The sequence below is a fragment of the Chrysochloris asiatica genome, unplaced genomic scaffold, assembly GCF_000296735.1.
Source record: "Chrysochloris asiatica unplaced genomic scaffold, ChrAsi1.0 scaffold00173, whole genome shotgun sequence".
NCBI lineage: Eukaryota > Metazoa > Chordata > Mammalia > Afrosoricida > Chrysochloridae > Chrysochloris > Chrysochloris asiatica.
This window is the reverse complement of record NW_006408691.1, coordinates 3,664,897-3,690,826: the sequence shown is the minus strand read 5'-3', so window position 1 is coordinate 3,690,826 and position 25,930 is coordinate 3,664,897. Positions and strand designations below refer to the sequence as shown.

The 25,930-nt window shown below is 50.5% G+C and overlaps 1 protein-coding gene across 1 annotated transcript in view; it reads left to right on the top strand.

The window, feature by feature from the left end:
* MEGF6 (multiple EGF-like-domains 6) overlaps nt 1-25,930 on the top strand; it is a 154,381-nt gene that overhangs the window by 97,161 nt on the left and 31,290 nt on the right. Inside the window, exon 5 of the mRNA XM_006871784.1 lies at nt 13,252-13,374. Coding sequence (XP_006871846.1) covers nt 13,252-13,374 — 123 coding nt within the window. The remainder of the gene's footprint in view (nt 1-13,251; nt 13,375-25,930) is intronic.

Sequence of the window (25,930 nt, the reverse complement as noted above, 5' to 3'; positions counted from 1 at the left end):
TTGGTGGGAGTTACAAAGACTATGGCTGGAAGGGTCCCACTGAGTCATTCACCAGAGTGAGTGAGTGAACAAGCCAATGAATGAATGAGTGATCTTATGAGAGAGTGAATGAATGAGTAAGAGAGTGATGAGATGGGTAAGCACACGCAGGGGCTGGGGAACACACTCAGCAAGCCCAGTGGTGTCACAAAGCAGTGACCAGGTCTGGCTCTGAAGCTGGGTGGGGAGGTGGCACTCACGGATGAAGCAGAACGCCCATTGGGTGTGAGGCAGACAAACATCAGGGATGATGAGGAAGCTGAGGCCCAGGGTCATGGCCACCCAGAAAATGTCATAAGAGCCGGGATTTGAGCTCAGAGCTTCTTAGACAGGATTTGCCTGGCTCAGTGGTCATGACTAGGGTCCTCTGGAGGCCCAGCTTGGCACAATCACAGCCCTGAGCCAAGTAGGGCAACACTGGGCAGTCAATGAGCAGGAGAAAATATGTGTCTCCCTTTACCACTCACTCAAGGCTCCCTGAGGTCCTTGTCACCTGGGACAAGGAGCTCCAGGTGGAAGTGATAGCAGAAAGAGGGGATGATTTGATGTGAGTCAGACCTGGTCATTGTCTGAGCCCTCTCTGTCCTGTGGGAACTGGGACAATCATTTCTCCTCTAAGAACAGGCTTAGACCCATCAGAGAATGCTTTGGAATCTGGTGAGCTCGGTGCAGGCTCCACGGTGTTCCTGTAGGAGGATCCTTCTTGACAGATGAGGACTCAGTTACAGCGCATCTGCCAGGGGTGGAGGTGGGTCAGGGGATGCTGGTTGGAGAGGAGGAGCTGATGTTTGTCTGGACTGGATGGGGTCAGCTTGCAGGGGAGCAGGAAGACAACTTGGGGGCTGGGAGGGTGGTGGGAGTCAACCGGAGCCTCAGGCTGAGCTGGCAAGGTAGGCAGTGCTGGACAGCCCCTACCTGCCTGCTAGCATCTGAAGAGGGGGGCTCCCTACCCCATCTTGCAATTGCAGACCTGCCTGCCTGTTGGCGTCTAAAGAGGGAACACACTACCCCGTCTTGCACTTGCAGACCCAGCCCCAATACCACGTATTTTCCTGGCTTTTGAGGGCTTTCAAGGCAGAAATGACAAGTTTGCTTTGTCTAAACTTGTTGCCTTAAAGCATTCCAAAGGTCTAATTGTGCTCTCTGGGAAGTCGGGAGTTGGTGGCCAACCCCTTCCCTGGCTTGTTAGCAAAGCGGGGGTAACACACCGCGCCCTGCCTACTACCTAGAGGAGAAAACTGGGGCCCAGAGGGGTCCTGGCTCTTGTCTGTGCACATAGACCCATGTCAGCCTAACCCATCCAGTCTCAGGATGATGTGAGACCAAACAGCCACTCAGGCTGAGTTGTGAATGCAGCCCAGGTCAGCACCCCAAGGTGTGGTCAGAGTGCTGGGGTGCTGTGGCAACTATTGGACGCAGGTCCAGCTGCCTCCCTGCCCCCCACTTTCTTGGACACTTGTTGTTGTTAAATGCTGTTGAGTTGGTCCCGACTCAGCGACCCTGTATAGGAGCAGCTGGTCCTGCAGTACCACACCAGGACTCCTCGTATGAGTGGTTGTTGTCAAGTGCCGTTGAGTCGCTCGTGAGAGGACTCAGACAGGTAGCTCCCTCTCTGCACTTCCTGTGGGGCACCTGGTGGGGCTAGTGGGTAGGTGGGCTTCTGGATGACAGACAGAACCCCACCAGGTGAATGGTGCCTGTGCTGGGACCCTCAGTCCCATGGACAGAAGGCTGTCCCTTGGCCAGGCTCACAGGCTGGATAGGTCCCTCTACCAGCACACTTCTGATAGTGTAGTGGTCACAAATTGGGATGCAAACCGCAAGGTCAGCAGTTCGAAACTACCAGCTGTTCCACGGGAGAAAGATGAGGCTTTCTGCTCCCCTAAAGATTTACAGTCTTGGAGACCCTGTACAGGGTCGCTATGAGTTGGAACCAACTCCACGGCACATAACCAATAAACCAACACACTTCAGCGCTGAGTGGGACCTCACACAGGGCTCATGGCATTGAGTATGGATCCTTTGAGGCACTGCCCAGTGGGGCTGGACTGGAAGGGGTAGCTACGTCTTAGCATGCCCCAGTCTCAGTTTCCTCATCCCTAGAATGGGGACATCTCCTGGCCCATAAGCCTGTCAGGTGCCCAGTCACAGCAGCTGTGGCTTTCTGTGTCACCACCAATCTAAGAGTCCTGGTGTGGCACTGTAAGATAAGTACTGGACTGCTAATCTCAAGGTCAACGGTTCAAACCCACCAGCTGCTTTTGGGAAACCCTATATAGGATTGCTATGAGTCTGAACTGAGTCCACGGCAGTCAACAACAACATCAATCTAGTGTCTGTGCTAGGTGTCCCCAGCTCCCCTAGATCCATGACTGGCAGCCCAGGGCACACCAACCTTCTCCTTCCTGAAAGGAGGTGGCTGGAGGGCTCCAGGTTTTATGTCTCTGCAGTGATTCCAGTTGGGTATCCTTCAGAAGGGTGTGGATGATACTCCAGGGTTGCTGCCTTTGGGGGCTTTCTGGATCCCCAGAAACAGGTGTGGGTGGGACTCCAGCCCCATGGGGGCTCCTCTGGCCCCACCTCTTTGTGCTTCATGGCCCCCATGAACACTGCTTATGGTCACTGAAGAGGACTGGCAGAGGTCAGGGCCCTGGGCTCAGGCCATGTGGAATCCAGACCCTGAGCAGGGAAGAGGGGCCGCTGCAAAGTCAAATGTTTGAACTCTCAGTTACCAGAGGGCACCTGGGGATGCAGCTAGGGAGAAGACTGGTCTATAACTCTGGGGTAAATGCTCTATGTTCTGTACCCCCATGTCCTTCCCCACCAGCTGTGGGGTACAGTGGCTCGCCAGTACAGGTCCTGGGTCACTGAGAGTGCAGGGGCAGGACAGTGCAGGGCAAGGACAACCAGGCTGGGGAACAGCCTTCCCGCCAGGGCAGCCACTCATCTGTGTGGCCTGCACTTGCCTGTCTTCCCACTGTCCTAAACTTGGTATGTACAGGACCCACAGAGCGGTCAGGAGGCTTTTGGTTTCTTCTCTGTGTTTGCACGGGGAACACATGTGTTTGTGCAAGTGTGTGTGTTTACGTGTCTGAGTTTGTGTGTGTTTGCATAGATATGTCTGTGTTTGTGTGCGTGTCCGTGTGAACGCGCTCGGAAGAATGTGCCCGGCAGGCGAGCGCGCATCCGCCAGGCCCAGCGCGGCACCCCGGGGGCGGGGGCGGGGATGGAGGCGGGGCTGCCCCCTTGGGCGGGCGAAGATTTGGCCTGTACCTGCTCTGGGAGGAGGGAAAGTTGAGAACATAAAGACGAGGGCGGGCCGGGTCTAGCGGCTCCCCAGCGGCGTTCAGTGCAGCGGCAGCCTTTGCGCCCGCCCGGAGCCGGAGCCCCATCTGGAGCCAAAGCGCAGAACGCGAAGCCCAATCTCGGAGCCAGAGCCCCAGTCGCTGCGCTGGCCCCGTTGCCCGCCCGCTTTGAAGCTCAGCGCTCTGGTCCCGGAACCCCGCTCGGCTCACTAGGACTAACCCCGCTATGGGGGCGTCCGGGGGAGGCGGCCGACTGGCAGCGCTCTGGTGCCTCGGGCTCCTAGGGGGCCTGGCGCGCGTAGCCGGCACGCACTACCGCTACCTCTGGAGAGGCTGCTACCCATGCCACTTGGGCCAGGCCGGCTTCCCTGTGAGAACTGGCGAGCGGAGGCCAGGTGGGCGCCGGCGACTAACTGCGCGGCGGTGGAACCGGGGCGGTGTGGCTCAGGGTACCAGGTCGGGCGGGGCCGGCGCTGCCTTTGTTTCCTCTTTCTAAAGTTTGCGCCTGGATGTCTGACGGGGCGGGGGATGGTTGGCGGCGGTTGGGGGAAGGGGTGCTCAGTAGGAGAGCGCTGGGGACTTCAGTGGTTCAGGCCCCGAGTCCCATCTTTTAAATCCTGTTGTCTGGGTGACTCTGAGGCTGGTGACCACTTGCTCTGGTACGCGGGGGGATAGGGCGGGGGTGTAGCCCAGAAAGTCAAGGGAGAAGTCTGGCGGCAAGTAGGGTGGGGTCTCCTCCAGGGCCCCATGGGGCAGGGCTCCTTTGAGTTCATGGTGTGGTTGTGGCTGGTGTATGGTGGCAGGAGTTAGGAAGCCTCCCCACCCCCACCCCCCCAATTTCCCTAGTGGGCTTTGAGGACAGCCATGAAGCCAGGACTTGGGGACACTAACAACCTGTAGCAGGCAGTATGCAACCCTGACCTTCTTCCACTCCAGCATCCCCTCCATACTTACAGGGCCAGCGTTGCCCTTGGGATCCACAGAGCATCCTTAGGAATTCAAGGTGGGGATGGGGCAGGTGGTGTCGCCCAGTGAGTTGTCATCTGCATTACAGAGTCGGGGGAGGCCTCCCTGCAGATCCTCCCTGTCCCCTGTGCACTCTGCTTTCTGCATGATCCCTACTCACCCAGTCCAGTGTTCGGGGCCACTCTCTGCCCCTTCACAGGGAGCCCCAGACTTCCTTCGGTGAATCGGCAAAGTATGTCTGCCTCCCCTGGCTTCGTCTCTCAAGCCCAGTTGGGATGTCGGCTCTGTCCCAGAGCTGTCATCCCACTGATTGGTGGCACAGAGTGCTGTGGAACTCATGCTGGACATGGCCAGGCATTGGGCAGCTGGGAGCCTCTGTCCTGCTCTGAGGTCTGTTTAGGCTCATGGGGCTCGAGGCAGGCCCATGGATGCTGAGTGGGTTTTTGAGGAGGGCAGGACACAGTAGTGGGTTTTTGAGGAGGGCAGGACACAGTAGTGGGTTTGAGAAGGGAACAGCAAGACTCTAGAAAGTTCAGCAAAACTTTCTAGAAGAACCCAGTGGTGAAGGCTTCTAGCAAGTGATGCATCAGTTACCCTGGGGCCTGGAGCCAGGAGCTAGGTCAGGAGCCAGCACCACTCTGGGGTTGGTAGGTGGTGGGCCCGGTGGGCTCCAGGCACCAGGCTAGCCTTCAGTGAATCAGTGTTGCTGGGCTGGTGGGGGAGGTAACACAGCTCCCAGAGGATGAGGTGGACTGGCCTGGGGACAGCTCAGGGAGATGTCACCATATGTCAGTGTCTGCCTGCCCATCCTGGCATGTGTCCCTAATCACACATCGCAGCTGAGAGTGTAAAAGGGACTGAAAATACCAAGAGGACTTTCCTGCAAGCCTTGACCCTGCTGTCACCTCAAACAGCTGTTACAGATTTTTTATCTTACATTCTGCTCCAGTGGGCCTGATGCCCCGGCCCCATGCCATCCTCAGTCCTCTGAGCCAACAGGACTTTCACAGCGCCCCCACTCCCCACCCCTGTCTGCTGGGGAGTTGCTTGCCATTCTCTCTGGACTTTCCTGGAAAGTGTGGAGCGGAGCATGGCGCTGGGTTCTGAGGTGCAGAATGGGCTTGCCTCTGGGCCAGGTCTTTGTCCTTGGATTGAGTACCTCCCTTACAAGTGAGTATGTTTCTCTAACTTGGGGAGGAATGTCCCTTCCAGTGTCGACACAGAGGGCCAGTCGACCTTTGAGCCGATGCTATCTGTTGGTGTTTAGTAGTCAGAGGCTCCGTTGGGGTGCCATCCCATGGTCCTACTGTAAGCTCAGCCTGACACCCACTCCCCACCTTTGGGAGGGGCCGCCCTGGGAGATCCAGTCCATAGGAATCCCTGGGAGGATGATGGTTCAGGACAATCTCAGTGGGAGCCCTGGATTAAAGGATGTCTGAAGTTCCCCCCGCCCCCCTTGAGTAACTGTCTCTGATGGTTTCACCTAGATTCTTCAGGTGTGTAATTTGCAGCATTCTGGGCAAGACTTCCAAGAGTTACTCTGTGTATCAGTGAGTGTCCTGCAGCTGCTGTAACAAATGACCCACACGTAAAGTCTAAAACCACACAGGCTTATTTTCTTACCATCGGAAATGGTCTAAAATCAAGGCGTCGAAAGGGCTACATTCCTTCTCCTCCTTTTCTCTTCCAACTTCTAGCGACCGCCTGCTTTCCTTGGCTCATCGCTTGTTCCTCCTTCAGCAAACATTATAACAGCTTCCAATCTCTCTCTGACCCATTGCTCCTGTCTCTTACACAAACCCTTGTGTTATATCAGACCCAACGAGATAGTTCAGGGTCATCGCCCATCCAATATCCTTAATTTAACCTCTTCTGACAATTCACTTTTTCCATGTATGGTTACATACTCGCAGCTTCTGAGATGACGGCATAGGAATCTTTGAAGGGGCGGCGGGGCTTGTTCAGATGACCACGCTTTTCCTGAAGACCAGTGAGCCTGTGATTCCTCAGACTGGGGTTCTGGCTCTTGTGTGAGCACCCAGGGGTGGAGTCAGAACCTGCTCCTTGCTGCCTTGCTTCCTTCAGTGGGAGTCATTACTATCAAGGGATTGGTCTAAAGGTTCCCACATCTCAGAACTATAGGGGCGCAGGTAGCTTCATCCAGATATGAATCTGGAGACAGCAAGTTGTGGCTGGACAGGACTCTTGACTCCCAATCTCTCCTCCAGGCTGATTTGGGCCCCCAGGCAGTGCAGCCCCAGGGTGGGAAGTTGGGGGTAGGGGCAGCCCCTCCCTGTAGGGAGCCTGGAGCTCTGAGTGCCATAGGGTAAGAGGCCCTATGGTAAGTGCAGACTCATAGCAACCCTGTATAGTGTTTCCTAGGAGCGGCTGATGCCTTTGAACTGCCGACCCTGTGGTTCAAACTAACCCTGCAGTCCAGTGATCTACCCCATAGCTCCTCACCAGGTGGGCTTGAGCACTGTCAGCTGGAGCTAGAGTTTCTAGAAGGAGTTAGGAATGGGAGAGGTTGTGCCTGGCCCTAGGGCAGATGCTGAACAAATGTTCCCATTAAAAGCAGTAGGAGGCAGATAAGGCTGCATGCTGATGGGGTGTGGATGTGGGCTGGGAGGCCCAGACTTTAGGGAAGGGTCAAGGCCAAGTCTGGCAGGGTACTGGGATGAGGGCTGGAACCTGCTGTGCCCAGACAATCTTTCAGACTGGCCCTTCTTGTCACCAGGGCTCCTGGGCCAGCCCAAGAGGTGGACCCTCCTCTTGAACTTGGAGCAGGTGCCAGGTTATGAGAGGAGGCGGCTCCAGGAATTGTCCCTGAGTTGTCACTCAGAGTGGGGACCCCCCAGTAGACTCATCTAGGTGCTTGTTAGAGATGCAGCCTCTGGGGGACGCAGCCTAGGACCTGGGTCACTGCAGAATCGCCACTGTCAGGTGTCGTGCTCATGTGACCTGCCTCCTCAGGTCAGGGATGGAAACCAAGTTGGCAGCCAGGAGCTGAGTTTCTTGGAGGCCCTTCAGCGTCAGCTTCTGGATCAGCAATGCTGAGGTATGGGGCTGCTTCCAGACGGCAGGGCCTCACTGGATCATACTTGCTTTTCTAGACAGGATGGACCTTAGCTACCCGATCTTCCGTGGGGCATTGAAATGATGTTGGCACACACAAAGTCTCCACAGCATGGCTTTTATTAATTACTGACTGTAGGCACCCACTTGAAACCCAAGACTGAACTCGGAGCAGTCACAGACTCTCCCTGAGGCTGTTGCCAACCTGGGCAGTTAAGCACCGGCTGTGTGCCGCCTACCCAGCCCAGTGGGTATGGGTCTATTTGCCACCCACTCCCCCTGGGCTGAGTCTCCCCTGAAGGTCTTGGGCTCCCAGACTTCTGATGTCTGATGGGAATTTATTTCTCCTGACCTCTGAGGGTCCTCTCAGATGATCTCCGTAGGTTATGTGACCTTGTGGAGCAGGTGGAAGGTCTCTCTCAGTCTCACTTTTCCCCTCCTCTCTGACACAGTCTGGGGGTTTGGGAGCCTTTCCGTAGAGTAGGTATAACCTGTTCATGGCGGGTGTGGCCAGCAGGACCCTGGCCTCCTGGGTTGCAGGATTTCTGGGCACAAGATTGGGTGTGGGTTGACAGTGTCCCCACGTGTAGGAAGGTGGCTTGGTGACCAGTATTGTCTGCCTAGGAAGAGATCTGTGTGTTCCCAACTGCTGTGTCTACCCAGCTGCTTCTGCTGTTTCCGCCCCTTCCCCTGAAGACTCCACTTAGTGGAAGGGCCTGGGGGTGGGATGAGAGGTGGGGGCCACCCAGCCTTCCACCACCCTGCTGTTTCCTTTTGCATCCATCCCTGTGGCAGGTGATGGTCAGGCCAGATTGCAGGGCTCGGGGTGCCAATGCCTTGAGTGTCCAGCCCTGGAGAGGCCCCTTATGCATGGGTGTCTCCCAGGGCCTTTGGTCCAGTCTGATTCTTGCCAGCGCATTCTTGTGGCTGGAGACAGTGCTGGGAAGAGGACAGGTGGGAGGGAACAGGTTGGCGAGGGCTGTGTGGTCTTAGGAGCCTTCCTGGTCGTCACTGCCTCTGTCTCTCCCCCTCCCCAGCCCCAAACACCCTTGCTCAGGATATTTGTGGGGAGGGGTCTGGAGGGACAGGCAGGTGAGTCAGGGGCAGGGGGTGGGGGAGGACACTAGCTCCTGCAGAGCTGCTGCTCTGCTCCAGTGGTGGGTGTCTCCCAGAGAGTTGGGCTGCCATGGTAGTTGTTATTGTTAAGCACTGTTGAGTCTGCTCGGACTCATAGCGACCCTGTAGAGGTTTCCTAGGAGCAGCTGGTGAGTTTGAACCACTGATCTTATGGTTCAAACCAACTTTGCAGTCCAGCGCATTAACCCACAGTGCCACACCAGGACTCCTTTGTAAAGATTGTTGTTGTTGTTAAGTGCCATTGAGTCGGGTCCGACCCATAGTGACCCTGCACAGGGTTTCTGAGGGTGTAAATCTTTACAGGAGTAGAAAGCCTCATCTTTCTCCCGCAGAGTGGCTGGTAGTTTCGAACCGCTGACCTACCAGATTACAGCCCGATTCGTAACCACTACGCTACCTGATTACAGCCTTGGAAATCCTTTGGGGGCAGCTGTATTCTGTCCTATGGCAGTGGGTTGGTTAGTGGGTGGATTCTTCGGGCAGCGGAAAAGCCATAGCGGTCACTGAGTCACGTGGTAATACTTTTCAGGGCAGGGTGGGGGGCTGAAGGGGCTGGCACAGTGCAGGTAGCTCTCCTGTTCTGGGGATGTCAGCCCCCAAGAGGACCTGTATTGATTCCTGGGGCAGCCATAGCGAATCCCCATATACTGGGTGTCTGAGCACACCAGAAATTTATTCTCTCACAGATCTGGAGGGGAGGTGAGAAGTTCAAGATCAAGATGTGCTCCAAGAGCAGGACTGGGCTCTCTCGGGAATATTTCGCTCCCTGTCTCTTCCAGTTTCTGGTATCCCCAGGCATTTTGTGAATTATGGCTGTATTATCCCCATCTCTACCTCCATCATCACTTCAATTTCTTCTCTCTGTCTTTCTCCGTCCTTTCTTCTTCTAAGGCCACAAATCATTAGATTTAGGGTTCTCATTTTAGTATTTTACTTTGTTGTTAATTTCCGCCCCCTCCCCTGTCTAGTTAGTTCCAACTCCTAGTGTACCGCTGTGGGTTAATGCGCTGGACTGCAAAGTCAGTTTGAACTGCAAGGTCCGTGGCTCAAGCTCACCAGTTAGTTGCTCCTTGGAAATCCTGTACAGGGCCTCTATGGGTCGAAATCAACTCGATGGCACTTAACAACAACAACACCATGGTGACAGTGCCGGGGTGTGACCCTGGATGGCGTGCAGCAGAATAAACCAGGCATGCCCCATTTAATTGTGTTCTGCAGATATATTTTGGTTTTCACAAATTGAAGGGTTGTGGGGACCTTGCATCGAGTGCCTATTAGTATCATTCTTCCAACAGATGGGGCTCACTTTGTGTGTCTGGGTCACAGTTTGGTAATTCTCGTGAGATTAATTCACTGGACTGCAAAGTTGGTTTGAACCACAAGGTTGATAATTCAAGCTCACCAGCTACTCCTTAGAAATCCTATACAGTGTTGCTATAAGTCAGAACCGACTCAACAGTCAAGTTGGTTCCAACCCATGGCGACCCTGTATAGGGTTTCCGAGGAGTGACTGATGGGTTTGAACCACAGACCTTGCGATTCATTGTATTCTCCTGCAGCACCACACCAGGGCTCCTAGTAGGCCTTGTTATTGTTGTTGTTGTTAAGGGCCATCAGGCCGGTTCTGACCCATAGCAACCCTGTATAGGGGTCTGAGGAGCAGCTAGTGAACTTGAACCTCCGACTTTGCAGTTGAAACGGCTTTGCCATCTCCCACAGCGCCACACCAGGACTCCCTAATAGGCTATTTGTTTGACTCACTCGATTACTGTTTGCTGCTGTTGTTAAGTGCCATGGAGTCAGCTACAACTCATAGCCACCCTGTATAGAATTTCCAAGGAGTGGCTGGTGGATTTGAACCACCAACCTTGTAGTCACACCAGGATTCCGCATAGTAAATAAACAACAGAAAAAAAAACCAAATTCACTACCGTGGAGTCAATTCCCACTCCGAGCGACCCTAAGGACTGAGTAGAAGCGCAGTGTCTCTGCGGCCTGCCTGCATTGTCCTATCTGACTCCATCTTCATGGTCATTGATGTGTGGGGGTCCCTTGTGTGGCTCTTGCATCAATCCATCCCATTTTTACTGACCAGGACTCGATGGCACTTAACAGCAACTACTTTACCAACCACAATGTCCTTTTCTAGCAATTGATGTTTCCCAATGAGGTGTTGAAAATAAAAGAGCCCCCAACTTGACGGTACTTAACAACAGTATTTGCGCTGTGAGTTGAGCTTCCTTGCTGAGTTGTTTGTCCATGATATATTTTAACATTTTCACCAACATCACAGTTCCAACGCACCATTTCTTCTCTGTCTTCTGTTTTTATTGTCCATTTTTCACATGCATATGGTGCCATCCAGAAGACCATGGCTTGGATCTAGCATGCCTTAGTCATCAAACTGACATCTTTGCTTTAAACTTTTGTTGTTGTTGTTAGGGCTAAGGGTAGTGTCAGTATTAGGGGTAGGGGTTGGGTTAGGGCTAGGAATAGGCCTTGGTCTAGTTCCTGCAGTGCCAAATCAGCACTCCTTTAGGACCACAGTTAGGTTTGCATTTATTTTCTTGAAATTCTATTTGATTTCTTCTCCATTTGAAAGTTCTTTTTTTAATTTTTTATTGTGAATTATGTGATAGTTTACAGGGGAGAACATTAGCTTTACATTCATCCTATTGTATATTGTTACATTGCCATGGTTACAGTCCCATCCATGCATCATCAACCAACCAAAGGGTATACCCTGCAAGCCTGCCCCCTGGTCGTCAGCACACAGCCTCTCTCCCTCTCTAGGTCTAGAGTCCCCGGCTGCTCCATCTCTCCATGTCATCTTCTCTGCCTCCATCTCTGGTGTCACTCTTTCTCTGGGTGGAAGTTCTTTTTAAAACTTTAAAGCGGTCTCTTACAAAAGATCTTCCTAATATACCATCTGATTCCTTGACTGCTGCTTCCCTGAACATGGATTCTTTCTCCATTTTATAATGATGTTGGGTATCAATCCAGTTGTGAGGAGTTTTGTTTTCTCGTTTAGTATTTTGTATGTGGTATGTGGTACTGTCAGCACTGGGTTACAAACCATAAGGTCAGCAGTTCCAACCCATCAGCTGTTTCTCAGAAACTCTAGGCAGGATCTCTATGCGTTGGAACCAACTTGACGGCACTTAACAACTTAACAAGAGTTTAGTATTTGCGCTGTGAGTTGAGCGTTGGGCTGCTAACTACACAGTCGGCTATTCAAACCCACCAGTTGTAGTTGTTCCGTAAGAGAGGGAAACTCTTGCTCCCATAAAGATTTACAGTCTTAGAAATCCTAAGAAGCAGTTCTACTGAGTCCTGTAGGGTTGTTAGGAGGCAGAACCAACTTGATTGCAATGGGGCTTGGGCATACTTATGTTGTTGTTGTTGTTTAGTGCCGTTGAGTCGGTTCCGCCCCATAGCGACCCTGTATAGGGTTTCCAAGGAGTGACTGGTGAGCTTGAACCGCTGACCTTGGAGTTCAAATGGCTTTGCAGTCTGGTGTATTAACCCACAACACCACACCAGGACTCCATTCCCCATGCAATATAGGAGCCCCGATGGCATTATGGTTAGGCATTGGGCTGCTAACCGCAAGATCAGCAGTTCAAACCCACCAGCTGTACTGTGGTACGCTCCTGCAAAGATTTTGCCTCAGAAATCATAAGGAACAGTTCTACTCTGGCCTTAGATTTGCTCTGACTGGGAATTGACTGGAAAGCAGTGAGTTTGGTTTCTTTTTTGTGTTGTTTATTTAGTATTAGGAAACTTGGTGGCACTCTGGGCTAAGTACTGGACTGTTAACTACAAGGTTGACAGTTTAAACCCACCAGCCACTCCTTGGATATCCTAGACAGCGTCACTATGGGTCGGGACCGACTCAACGGCACTTAAACAACAACCAACATTTTAGTATTTGTTGTTGTTAAGTGCCGTCGAGTTGGTTCCGACTCGTAACAACCCTGTATCGGGTTTCCAAGGCACAATTGATGGATGTGAACTCCGACCTCTGTGGTTAGCAGTCCAGTGCTAATCCTACAGGGTGACTTTAGCAGTTAAGATTTAGTATGGCTTCATCTTGATCCTTCACAAATTCCCTCTGCAGAGATGCTATTTCCAAATAAGACCACAGACTGAGGTTCTAGGTGGTCCCTGAGTTTGGGGGGCCCCTAACCCTCACCCTCTCTCAGGACTTCCCTGTAGCAGAGGGGAGCATCCCGTGAGTTTTCATGTTTTTGTTTCGGGCTCGTGGACCCCAGAGGAGTGGCGGGTACTGCCCATAGAGTGTTGTCTAGGTGTGGGTGTAGGAAAACAACGTACACCCCAAGTTCAGTCTTGAAAGGCACGGGGATACAGGTTTTTACATCCTTGGGTCTGCTCCAGCCTACTGTTCCCACCTTCTGGCCGCTGTCCCAGGATCAGGGCTGAGCCCGTGCAGGCAGGCCAGGCTAGGCCAGGCCAGAGGGAGAGGACAGGGCAGCTCAGACCTGGGCCACTTGCTTCCTTTCCCAAACTGGCTCAAGTGGGTGTTGGTGAGACCCTCAGGACTGTGGCAGGTGTGGCCCAAGGAGGAAGGCTTAGGTCTTGGGGCATCTGGGCTGCAGCCGTGTGCCCATTGAGGTGGCCAGCACTTGCATGGTGAGCTCAGTCTGGCGAAGGGCAGACACCTTAGGGTGGGTACTGACTCTTAACCTGCTGCTATGTTTCCGCCCAGATGTGGACGAGTGCCAGGTTCACAATGGTGGCTGCCAGCACAGGTGTGTGAACACCCCAGGCTCCTACCTCTGTGAGTGCAGGCCCGGTTTCCGGCTCCACACCGACGGCAGGACCTGCCTGGGTAAGCTCGCCCATCCCCACCCCGCCCCACCCTGGGTTTCCTGGCTCTGGTGTGCTGGGGCCAGAGTGGGGCCTGCCAGAGCTCTCACAGGGCGGGTCAGCCCCGAGTGGTAGTTGGTACATGGTAAGAACTTGTGCCGTGCTTACGGTCCCCTGGCCAGAACACACACAGGGGAGAAAGCAGAGATTTGTGTTTGTGGGAGAACATTCTACAAGGTAGGGCCTCGAGCTCAGGTTAGTGTGACACTGGGCCCTGCCCATCAGCCTGTGTGGGCTTCTGACTTGGGAACGAGCCTGGACCAGCATCCCCATGAGGTTCCCTGTGAGGCGGTGGCTAGTCATCGACTGTGCTGCCTCAGGACTCATGGGAAGTGGCCCCTGCTGGGTGGGGATGAGGTCTGTTGAGATGGGCTCCCCATCACCCACCTTGGCCTCGGAGTTCCTGAGGGGAGTGCGGCAGGTGGTTAAAAAAAACAAACAAGCTAAACTTCTTGTCACTGAGTCGATTCCAACTCATAGTGACCCCATACGGCAGGATGGAGCCATCCCATAGGGTTACCAACGCTGCTATCTTTTCAGAGTCTGTTACCTCTTTCTCTCACAGAGTGAGTGGCTGATGGTTGGATCCGCCTACCTTTCCATTTGCATCTGAGTGCTTTAACCACTGAGCCACCATAGTACCTTGTCAGGTGGTTGAGGGGTCCAAGAAACAGGTTCTGTCTGTCAGAGGGAGTGGTCTGGGCAGAGTCACCAGGCTCACAGACTGTGGGAAGGAGAGCCTGCAGGTCTGAGAGGGCGAAGAAGGGGGAGCTAAGACGGGAAGATGGGCCCTCCCCACCCCTGGCTGTCCTCGTGACTGGACCTAGACACAGGTGCTGGGCACAGGGCAGGCGGAGGTCATTCTCTGGGGGGCTGAGCTAGGTTGTACCCGTGACCAGGGGACACTTGGTAAAGCTCTGTCCAGAGTGGGAGTTTGCTCTATCCTTAGTTGGAAGCACCTCTCTTTCCTCCTCAGATCTGAAGTGTGAGCCCATCTGAGAATCCCCCATCCAGATGCCTTGCTGCCATATGGAAGGGCATCAGGCCAGCCTTTGGGGGCCCTCCCCCACTCACGTGTCCCTTTGTTGTGTGGGGAGCAGGCGGCCGCCTTGGGAAGCTTCTGGTGAAAAGTAGAAACAGATGCAGGAATGTGGAGTTGCCTTCCAGACAGAAAGCCATCCACAGCTGCCCCGGGGGCGGGCAAGAGTGGGGGACCCCCACGGGTGGGCTCCTTCACCTCAGCACCTCTGGTCTCCTTGGAGAAGGGCAGCCGTAGGGTGGTCCGTGCTGATCCTGGCTGTGAGGATGTGGTCTGGGCCCCCTACCCCCAAATGACAAGTCTGTGTCGTTTCTCACACCCTAATGGTGACTATCGCTGAGACCCCGAGAGGTTGGGGATGGATTGGTACCATGAGAGAGAAGGGTGCTACTTGGGACTTTGCAGTGACCAGCAGTGGAGCTATGTCTGAAGAGTAACCTTGAACTACTGATTCTGGAAGCCCAGGAGAAATGCCCCTCCAGCCCTGCCCCCATCTCACCCCTCTGCTGTACAGACACCACCTCCCTGCTCTCTCAGGACCCCCACATACTGGCCATGACACTGATGATTTTAAAAGACCACTGGAGACTCTAACATCGGAGCCTGGGCATTGTCTGCACGGCTCAGGCATGTGGGGTGCTCGGCCCCCACGGTGCCTGCTGCCCCGTCTTCGGTATCCAAGGCTCGCTCCCCCAATGCTTGGCACCCATTCTCGGGATTGATGTGCTTCCAGGCACACCTGGCATCTTGATGCTGGTGCCAGGTGTGGCTGCTTTCACTTGGGGGGTGGGGGTAGGTAGATTCACCTATGTCTCTCCCTGATCCTGGGCTTTATTATCTTCTCTGTAAGTGTTCTGGGATTCAGTGACAAAGTACCACACACTAGACAGAGAGACACACAGACAGATGAATGGATCGATAGATGATATATGGATACAGGTAGATAGAAATGCCGCTGAGTTGGCTTCTACATACGGCCATCTTATTAAATATTGCTACTGTTAAGTGCTGTTGACTCACAGAGACCCTGTTTAGACTTTCTAAGGAGCGGCTGGTGGATTTGAACCACTGACCTTTTGGTTAGCATTGCAGTGTTTATCCTGCAGCACCACACCAGGACTCCACCTTATTATATGTTGTTGTAGGTGCCATCGAGTCGGTACCAACTCATAGCGACTCTGTGCATGACAGAACGAAACACTGCCTGGTCCTGGGCCAACCTCATAGTTGTTGCCACGTTTGAGCCCCTTGATGCTGCCACTCTGCCAATCCATCTCTCTGGGGGGTGGGGAGGAGGAGGGATCTTCCTCTTTTTCTCTGACCCTCCACCTTACCAAACATGATATCCTTCTCCAGCGACTGGTCCCTCCTGACAATATGTCTGAAGTGTGAGAGATGAAGTTCGGCCATCCTGGCCTCCAAGGAGCACTCTGGCTGCACTTCTTCCAACACAGCTATGTTTGTTCTTTTAGCAGCCCATGGCACTTTCAATATTCTCCTCCAACACCATAATTCAAAAGCATCAATTATTCTGCGGTCTTCCTTATTTACTGTTCAGCTTTCTCATGAATATGAGATTATTGAAAATACCATGGCTTGGGTCAGGCGCACCTTAGTTCTCAAGTTGACAACTTTGCTCTTCAACACTTTCAAAAGGTCTTGTGCAGCAGATTTGCCTAATGCAATACGTCCTTTGATTTCTTGACTGCTGCTTCCATTAGTGTTGATAGTTGATCCAAGAAGAATGATGTCCTTGACAACTTGAATCTTTTCTCCGTTGATAAGCCTGTTGTTTATTGGTCCAGTGGTGAGGATTTTTGTTTTCTTTACATTGAGATGTAATCCACACCACTGGACCCATAAACAACAGGATTATTTGCTCAGCACACAGGTTGAATAAGTATGGTGAAAGGATACAACCCTGTCGCACACCTTTCTTAATTTTAAACCTTATTCTATAATATAGAACAAATGTTGCCCAGTTCCACGTCATTCTCCCGACGGCCAGCTTGTGTGAGTCCATAGTTGCAGACCTTCTTATCAAAGGTCTCCCTCACTTTTCCTCTACCTCAAACCAGGCTAGCCTCTTTCAGCAGTTGTTCTCTCCTGATGGCATGTCCAAAGCTCATGAGTTGTGTTGGGATCCAGAGAGTGTTCATTCTCTAATTTTTGGATGTAGGTCACCAGGCTGCATCCAAAAATGGATGCTTCCAGAAAGAAAGGGTCACTAGGCTTTTCTTCCTGGAATCTTCACCAAAACCTGTTCACCCTTAGTGACTCTGCTGGTCCTTGAAATGCTGATGTCTTTGTTGTCATTAGGTACTGTTGAGTTGGTACCCATTCATAGTGACCTTATATGCCCAACAGAAGAAACACTGCCCGTCCTGCACCAACCTCACAATTGTTACTACATTTGAGCCCATTGCTGCTGCCACGGTGCCAATCCATCTTGTTGGGGGTCTTCCTCTTTTTCTCTGACCCTCCACTTCACCAAACATCATATCCTTCTCCAGAGACTGGTCTTTTGTGATAATATGTCCAAAGTATGAGAGACGAAGGCTGACCATCTGGCTTCTAAGGAGCATTTTGGGCATACTTCTAACAACACAGATTTGTTCTTTTGGCAGTCCATGGCACTTTGAATATCCTTCTCCAACACCATGCATCAGTTCTTCTATAGTCTTACTAATTCACTATCCAACTTTCATATAAGGTTATTGAAAATATGGCTTGGGTCAGACGCACCTTAGTCTTCAAACCGACATCTTGCTCTTCAGCACTTTAAAGAGGTCTTGTACAGCAGATTTGCTTAATGCAATATGTCATTTGATTTCTTGACTACAGCTTCCATGAGTGTAGATGGTTGATCTGAGCAAAATGAAGTTTTTGACAACTTGAATCTTTTCTCCGTTGATAAGAATGTTGTTTATTGGTCCAGTGGTGAGGATTTTTGTTTTCTTTACATTGAGATGTAATCTATACTGAAGGCTGTGCTCTTTGATCTTCATCAGTAAATGTTTTAAGTCCGCTTCACTTTCAACAAGCAGTATTGTATCATCTGCATATCGCAGGTTGTTAATGAGTCTCCCTCCAATTCTGATGCCACGTTCTTCATATAATCCAGATTATTTCCTCAACATATAGATTAAGTATGGTGAAAGAACACAATCCTGGAACACACCTTTCCTAGTTTTAAACCATTCAGTGTCCCCTTGTTCTGTTTGAATAACTGCTTCTTGGTCTATGTACAAGTTCCTCATGAGCACAATTAAGTGTTCCGGAATATCCATTCTCTGCAATGTTGTCCATATCTTGCCACGATCCACACAATTGACTCTTTATGAGTGGTGTCATTAAAAGAAGAAAAAGAGATACAGAAGGAAGACAGCTGTAGTGACAGCTGGAGGCAGAGACTGCTACAGAAACACGCCCAGGAACATCCGAAGTTACCAGAATCAGGAAGCAGTAAGGAAATCTTTATACCTGAAGCCTTTAGAGAAGGCATGGCTTTACAGACACCCTGAACTGGAAGTATGTGCTTCCAGAAATGGGAAGTTTGGTAGGAGGTCAAACATTGTCATAGGCCTGTGGCTTTCATATTCTGACTGTAACTCCTAGTAAGAAGTGTACATGCTCAGAACACGCACACCCCCCTGGAAATATCAAGAAAGAATGCTCCCATGATATTGTGCTGGGGCTGACACTTTGCAATAGAATCCATTTCATGAGATTTAACAACAGCACTTTTAGCAACAATAACAACTTAAAGGAGCCCTGGTGGTGGCGCAGCTAAGTGCTTGACTGCTTACCAAGAGGTCAGTGGATCAAACCCAATTAGTACCTCTGGGAGAGAAGATTTAGTGATGTTTCCATAAAGAAACATTTTGTAAGAAAATTTTGTGAGAGCAAAGTTGACTCAGCGGTGCACAACAACACTAATAGTGTTAAAATAAAAATCTTAATGAGCCAAAACCAGAAATGGATCCAAGTTTATGTGTTGTTGTTGTTGTTATGTGCCATCGAGTCGGTTCCGACCCATTGTTTTTGAGTGCTGTGGAGTTGGTTATTTAATCTAGGATTTGTAACTCAGGGTAACATTTCCACGTGTTGTTTGGTGTGGTTGCAGTCAGTTCTGACTCATAGTAAGAACACAACACTGCCTAGTCCTATACCACCCTCACAGTCTTTTCCATGCCTATGGTTGGAGCCATTGTGGTGGTCCATCTCGTTGGGCGTCATCCTCTTTGTCATTGACCCTCTATTTTACCAAGCATGATGTCCTTCTCTAGGGACTAGTCTCTCCTGATCCCATGTCCAAAGTACTCGTGATAAAGTCTCACCACCCTTCTTCTAAGGAGCGTTCTGACTGTACTTCCTCCAACATAGATTTGTTCATTTTTCTGGAAACTGGTTGCACATAGATAATTCTCTGAAAGAAACCGATGTCTATGGCAAAATGGTCTCATTAAGCTGCTTACTGGGGTCCTGGTGTGGTGCTATGGGATAAGCACTAGACTGCTAACCACAAGCTGGCAGCTGCAACCCACCAACTGCTCCTTGGAAAACCTATATGTGGTCCCTATGAGTCTGGTAGCGTAGTGGTTAGGAGTCTAGTGCTTATCCCACAACACCATACCAGGACCCCAGTAAGCAGTTCAAAACTACCAGCCATTCTGCGGGAGAAAGATAAGGCTTTCTGCTTCCGTAAAGATTTACAACCTCGTAAACCCTATACAGGGTTGCTATGACTCCATGGCACATAACCACCACCATGATTCAAAACGGACTCCACAGCACATTGAGAAGTTGAGGGATTGATGGTTCAGTAGTAGAATTCTCCCCTTCCATGTCCATTGTTGTTGTTAGGTGCCATTGAGTCGGTGCTGACTCACAGTGACCCTATGCACAGCGGAACGAAATACTGCCCAGTCCTGGGCCAACCTCACAATTGTTGCCACGTTTGAGCCCATTGATGCTGCCACTTTGCCAATCCATCTCGCTGGGAGTCTTCCTCTTTTTCTCTGACCCTCTCTCTACCTTACCAAAAATGATATCCTTCTCCAGTGACTGGTCCCTCCTGACATGTCTGAAGTATGATAGAATCTTTCAACATTGCATGTCAAGGCTTGAATTTTTCTTCAGTTCTTTTAGCTTGAGAAATGCTGAGCGTGTTCTTCCATTTTAGTTTTCTAGCTACACATCTTTGCACATTTCATTTTAACACTTGACTTTGTCTTCTTGAGATACCCTTTGGAATTTTTTGTTCAGCTCTTTGACTTGCTAATTTCTTTCAGTAGCTTTGTTGTTAAGTGCTGTTGAGTCGATTCTGACCCATAACAACCCTGTATAGGGTTTCCATGGAGCAGCTGGTGAGCTTGAACCGCCAGCCTTGCAGTTCTAAGTGGTTTTGCAGTCTGGCTCATTAACCCACAGCACTACACCAGGACTCCTTCAGTAATTTTAGCATCTCTATATTGAAGAGCAAATTTCATTGTCTCTTCTGACATCCACTTTGTGTTTTCTTTCTTTCCTGTCTTTTTAATGACCATTTGCTTTCTTTCTGGATGATGTTCTTGAGGTCATCTGGACAACTCTTCTGGTCTTCAGTAATTAGTATCTAATGTAACCAATCTGTTCTTGAGAAGATCTCTAAATTAAGGTGGGATATTTCCAAAAGGGAAGAACACACTCAGCATTTCTCAAGCTGAAAGAACAGAAGAAAAATTTAAGCCTTGACTTGAAATATTGAAGGATTCTGTGAGCAAAATATTGAACGATGCAGAAACATGATGAAAGGGATACACAGAGTCACTGTACAAAAAATGATTGATGTTCAGCCATTTCAAGAGGTAGCATATGATCAAGAGTCAATGTTACTGAAGGAAGAACTCCAAGCAGCCCTGAAAGCATTGACAACAATGCTCTGTTGAAATCTTTCAACAAACTGATGCAGCACTCACTCATCTATGCCAAGAAATTTGGGCTCTTTCATTGGGAGCATAGATTTTTATTATGGTTATGAACTCTTGTTCAATTGACCCTTTAATCTTGAGAAAATATCCTTTTTTGTCTCTTATGCTGGTTTTTGTCTTAGAGTTTATTTTATCAGAGATTACTATTGCCACTCCTACTTATTTTTTATTGCAATTAACTTGGTATATATTTTTCCATCCTTTAATTTTTAATCTACTTTTGTCTTTGTGTGTAAGGTATGTCTTTTATAGGCAGCATATGGAAGGATCCTGTTTTCTTACCCATTGTGCTATTCTCTGTCACTTGAATGGTGCATTTAATCATTGACATTCAGTGTAATTAAGTATGTTGTCATTGTCAGGTGCCATCGAGTTGGTACTGACCCATAGTGACCTTATGCACAGCAGAATGAAACACTGCCCGATCCTGGGCCAACCTTACTACTGTTGCCACGCTTGAGTCCATTGATGCTGCCACTTGGCCAATCCATCTCACTGGGGGTCTTCCTCTTTTTCTCTGACCCTCCACCTTACCAAACATGATATCCTTCTCCAGCAACTGGTCCCTCCTGACAATATGTCCCAAGTACGAGAGACAAGTTTGGCCATCTTGGCCTCCAAGGAGCACTCTAGCTGCACTTCTTCCAACAGAGATCTGTTGGTTCTTTTGGCAGTCCATGGCACTTTCAATATTCTCCTCCAACACCATAACTCAAAAGCTTCAATTCTTCTACAGTCTTCCTTATTCACTGTCCAGCTTTCGCATGCATATGAGGTTATTGAAAATACCATGGCTTGGGTCAGGTGCTACCTTAGTTCTCAAGCTGACAACTTTGAAAGAAGTTTACTTGTGCGTTACTGACTATGCAGATTGTTTAGACTGTGTGAATCATGACAAGCCATGGATTATGCTGCAAAGAATGGGTATTCTAGACCACTTAGTTGTGCTCATGAGGAACCTGTATGTAGACCAGGAGGCAGTTGTTAGAACAGAACAAGGGGACATTGAATGGTTTTAAATCAAGAAAGGTGTGTGCTAGGGTTTATTCTTTGATCATACTTATTCAGTCTGTATGCTGAACACATTATCTGAGAGGCTGAATTATACGAAAGAGAATGTGCCATCAGCATTGGATGAAGACTCTTTAGCAACCTAATATATGCAGATGATACATCCTTACTTGCTGGGAGTGACAAGGACTTAAAATACTTGTTGATGACTATCAAAGACTACAGCCTTCAGTATGGGTTGCATCTCAATGTAATGAAAACAAAAATCCTCACCACTGGACCAATAGATAACATCATGATAAATGGAGAAAAGATTGAAGCTGTCAATGACTTCATTTTGCTGGGATCCACAATGAACATTCATTGAAGCAGCAGTCAAGAAATCAAACAACATATTGCACTAGGCAAATCTGCTGCTACACAAGGCCTCTTTAAAGTGTTCAAGAGCAAAAATGTCAGTTTGAGGACTAACGTGCATCTGTCCCAAGCCATGGTGTTTTCAGTAGCTTCCTTTGTATGTGAAAGTTGGGCAGTGAATAAAGAGGATCTTAGAATTGATGAATTTGAGTTATAGGGTCATTATGAGTTGGAGTGGACTCGATGGCACTGAGGATACAAGAGCAGACAAACTGGGAATAAAGACCTGGTGACTACTTCCAAAAACCAGTCAATGAAAACCCTATGGGACACATTGGTCAGATCCCAAACCAACCAATCATGAGGCTGGCAGAAGACCAGATAGCGTTTCACTCTGTGGTGATTTTTCGTTTAGGACTCACCCTGCACCAGTATGACCTCATTAATTTACGGTTTCCACCCGGGGTCATAGTCAAAAGGCCAGAGATGGTGCTGGTTGTTGTGTGGCATGGAGGCCTGTATAGGGTTCCTGAGAGGTTAGTGGGTTTGAACTGCTGACCTTGTGGTTAGCACAGTTAATAGTCTAATGCTTATCAAACAGCAAAGCCAGAATTGTTGTTGCTGTTGTTTAGTGCTGTCATGTCAGGTCCCACTCATGGCGACCCCATATGGTGAGTTTGAACCACCGACCTTGTGATTCAAACTGACCTCGTTGTCCAGTGCTTTAACCCACAGTGCCACACCAGGACTCCAGGTCCAGGGGTAGGACTTTAATATCTTTTGAAGGCACACGGTTTGATTGATAATGTCCGCTTTCCAGCCCTCCTAATGATTTCCTTCCTATGTGCAAAGTATAGTCATCCCATTCCAGCATCTTCAAAAGCCTTTACCCATCCTAACATTTATTCTAGGTCCCAAATGGATTAGATTTGGATGAGACCCTAGGTGTACTCAAACTTGGGCAAAATTCCTCTCTTTCTGGAGCAAATGCCTTCCTCTACCCCCCAGGCCCTTAGTAACCTGAGTTGCCGGGATCCGTGAGAGTGAATCTGTTTCTCAGGTCCCCCTGCCAAGACACCCCATGACACTCCCATCCAGACATTCCCAGCTTCTTAGGAGTTCCCATGAGCACACAGCTCTCTCATCCCTGGACCATTGGAGCCTCTCACTCTGAGGCCCCACAAACCTGGCTGTTGGTGGATTAGTCCACGGAGCTGGAGGGCATGAATTGAATTGCTAAATGTCATCGAGTTGGTTCCCATTCATAATGACCCTTTCTAAGGTTTCCAAGGTGGGTTTGAACCAATTATCTTGCGATTAGCAGTTCAACAAGCAAGCAGAAAAAGCAGGGAGAGATGAGGTGGGGTGTGGTGGGAGCCAGCACAGTGTCTGTCTGGTTCATGGTGGTGTCTGGATCGAGGTGAATACTCAGCAGACATTTATGGGAAGAATTAACGTAGAAGCTGTGCGCTGCCCCCTACCTCTCCCACCCTTCCTGAGCCTGCTGTGAAGCTTATGGGACCCTCCTGGCAGCGTGGACTGGATTTTACAGTGACAGGAAGGAGCTGGGGCAGCGATAGACCCACAGCCCCCTCCTCCATCTGTAGGAGTGTCGAATCATCCACCATAAGACATAGGTGATCACATGTGCATGGAGCCAGGGGGCTGCCTGATGGGACTGAGTCCCAGGGTCCAGGAAGCAATCCTGGAAGCTCTAGGAAGAAGCAGCATCTGGGAGCTGAAGGACTCTGGGAGCTGCCCTGAGGGAAGGAAAACGCAGGGCTGATGGCCCTCCCTTTTCATTTTTCCACCTTTCCCTTCCAAATGAAAACAGAAACAGGGTTTCATATTCAAACGTGAGAATTTACAAGAAGGACTTCATGATGTGCTGGCTGCCCGATGTGGCCCGTTGCTGCTTAGCGCCCAGAATACAGAAGGAGAACTTGCAGTGTGATGGGGGCTGAGGGCACTGTGGTCTGTTAACAGAAGTACCACAAGTGGTCGTTCTAGCAAACATGTGCATTTTCTCACCGTATAGAAAGCTTCTTGTTGTTAAGTGCTGTCAAATCGGTTGTAACTTATAGTGACTTTGTATAGGGTTTTCGAGGAGTGGCTGGTGGGTTTGAACTGCCGACCTTGTGGTTCACAGTCCAGTGCTGATTGTACAGTGCCACATCAGGAGTCCGTATAGAAGGCTAGAAGTCTGAATACAGGCCACCGGCTCTTGGGGAAGGCTCTCTCTTTCTCTCTGTGGGCGCTGAGGGAAGGTGCTTGACTCTTTTCAGCTTCTGTTCTGGGTTCCTGTGGTCTGTCCTTGCCCCTTGGAGCCTTCTCTGCTCGTTTTCTACTGCAAGACGGATTGGTTTAAGACATACTCTACACAGATATAATAAGAGCACTGGTGGCACTCTGGATTAAGTACTGGGCTGCTAACCACAAGGCTGGTGGTTCCAACCCACCAGCTGTTTCTTAGCAAAAGATACAATTGGCTGCTCCTGGAAACACTGACAGTGTTGGAAACCCTACAGAGCATTTCTACTCTGTCCTAGGAGTTGGAATCTACTCCAGGGTTGTTGTTATTAAATGCCTTCAAGTGGTTTCCAACTCACAGAGACCCTGTATAGGGTTTCCAAGGAGCAGTTGGTGAGCTTGAACTGCCAACCTTGCAGTTCAAACCAACCTTGCTGTCCAGCACATTAACCCATAGCTCCATACCAGGACTCCAATTAGCAACCATCTAAATAACGGACAAGATTATTCCCTAAATGTTCCGAAAGAGTGAAGCCGGATGGAGAGCAAAGGCCCCGTGGAGGTCTTGGGACTTCTCTGAGGAGGGCCATTAGAGCTGAGGTCCCAGTGAGGTGGGGAGCTGCCCGGCAGGGATAGGGTGGTAGAGAGGAGTGTTAAGGCTGGCATTCGGTATGGCTGCCCCAAAGCTCTGCTGCTTGCCCACTTCTCTCTAGAGATGCCTGCTGCCCCCTGAGGACACTGAATGCCCTCTGAGAAAGGTCATATGTCACTTTGTTAAAATGTCCCTCTCCTGCTCTGAAGGCAAGGCTGTCTCGGTCACTGCAGTGCAGTGCAGCTGAGCTGTGGGGCCTTCCTACATGGGGCACAAGGTGGTGCAGCCGGATCGGGGGGGGGGGAGCTGGAATGTGTGGCACAGGATGATCGGCATGGCTGGGGGTGAGTCGGGAAATGGGGCACTGGATGGCCACTCAGGTTGGGGTGAGCCACACCCTTCTCTGTGGTACTCTGACCTTCTGGCCGTCTGAATGAACTGTGCTGCCTGGCTGCTTCTGTGGATGGATTTGAGAAGAGGTGGCCTCGTGTGCAGGTGTGCAGGCCATTGTCAGGTCTGGCGCCATACAAGGCACAAGCCCTGTGATGCATGGCAGGGCCGCCAACTGCACACCTCTAAGGGCATCCTATACAATGTGTCCCTGTGCCCTGCAGAGGCCCCATTCAGAGGGTAGGGGTCGGGTGGAATGCCAGGCACAGAGGGCAGTGGTGTACCTATTGGCCACCTTAGGATGCTGGTGCTGTGGGAAGGGGCAGAGCCCAAGTCATCACACCCTGTCCTGCTCTGTTCCCTAAACCAAGGGCTTCCTATAAGGAAGGACTGTGGTGGTCACTAACCACATGTGGTGTCTGCCTCAGGGTAATGATTACAAAACCTCACTCACCGTGTAACCAGAACCTCCCCTCAGTCAGCCTCAAACCGCTGGCTGGGCTCAGAGGTTTAACGGAGTGGCTGGTAGATTTGGCATTGTGTGGCACACTTGCTCGCTGCTGGCCCAGCCTCCCCTGCTGCAGCATAGCCCTCAGTTCAGAAGCCGGAGCCAAAGGCATGCTGGGACTTGGAAGCTAGTGCCACACCTACTGAGCAACCCAGGGTCTCCCCTCCTCACCAGCACCCACCTCCTGTGATCAGCACCCACCTCCTGCTTCCTCCCCAGAACTTAGCTAGGTATATGATGCTAGACACTGTGGTACACCCACAGATTTTTGCCTCCAGATCCCTGAAATAGGGCTCTTCCTCAGTCTGGACCATAGCACTTCAAGGAGTCGAGGTCAAATGGGCAGGGGCTGAGCAAGTCCTTTGTTGTTGTTGTTGTTGTTAAGTGCCATCGAGTCGG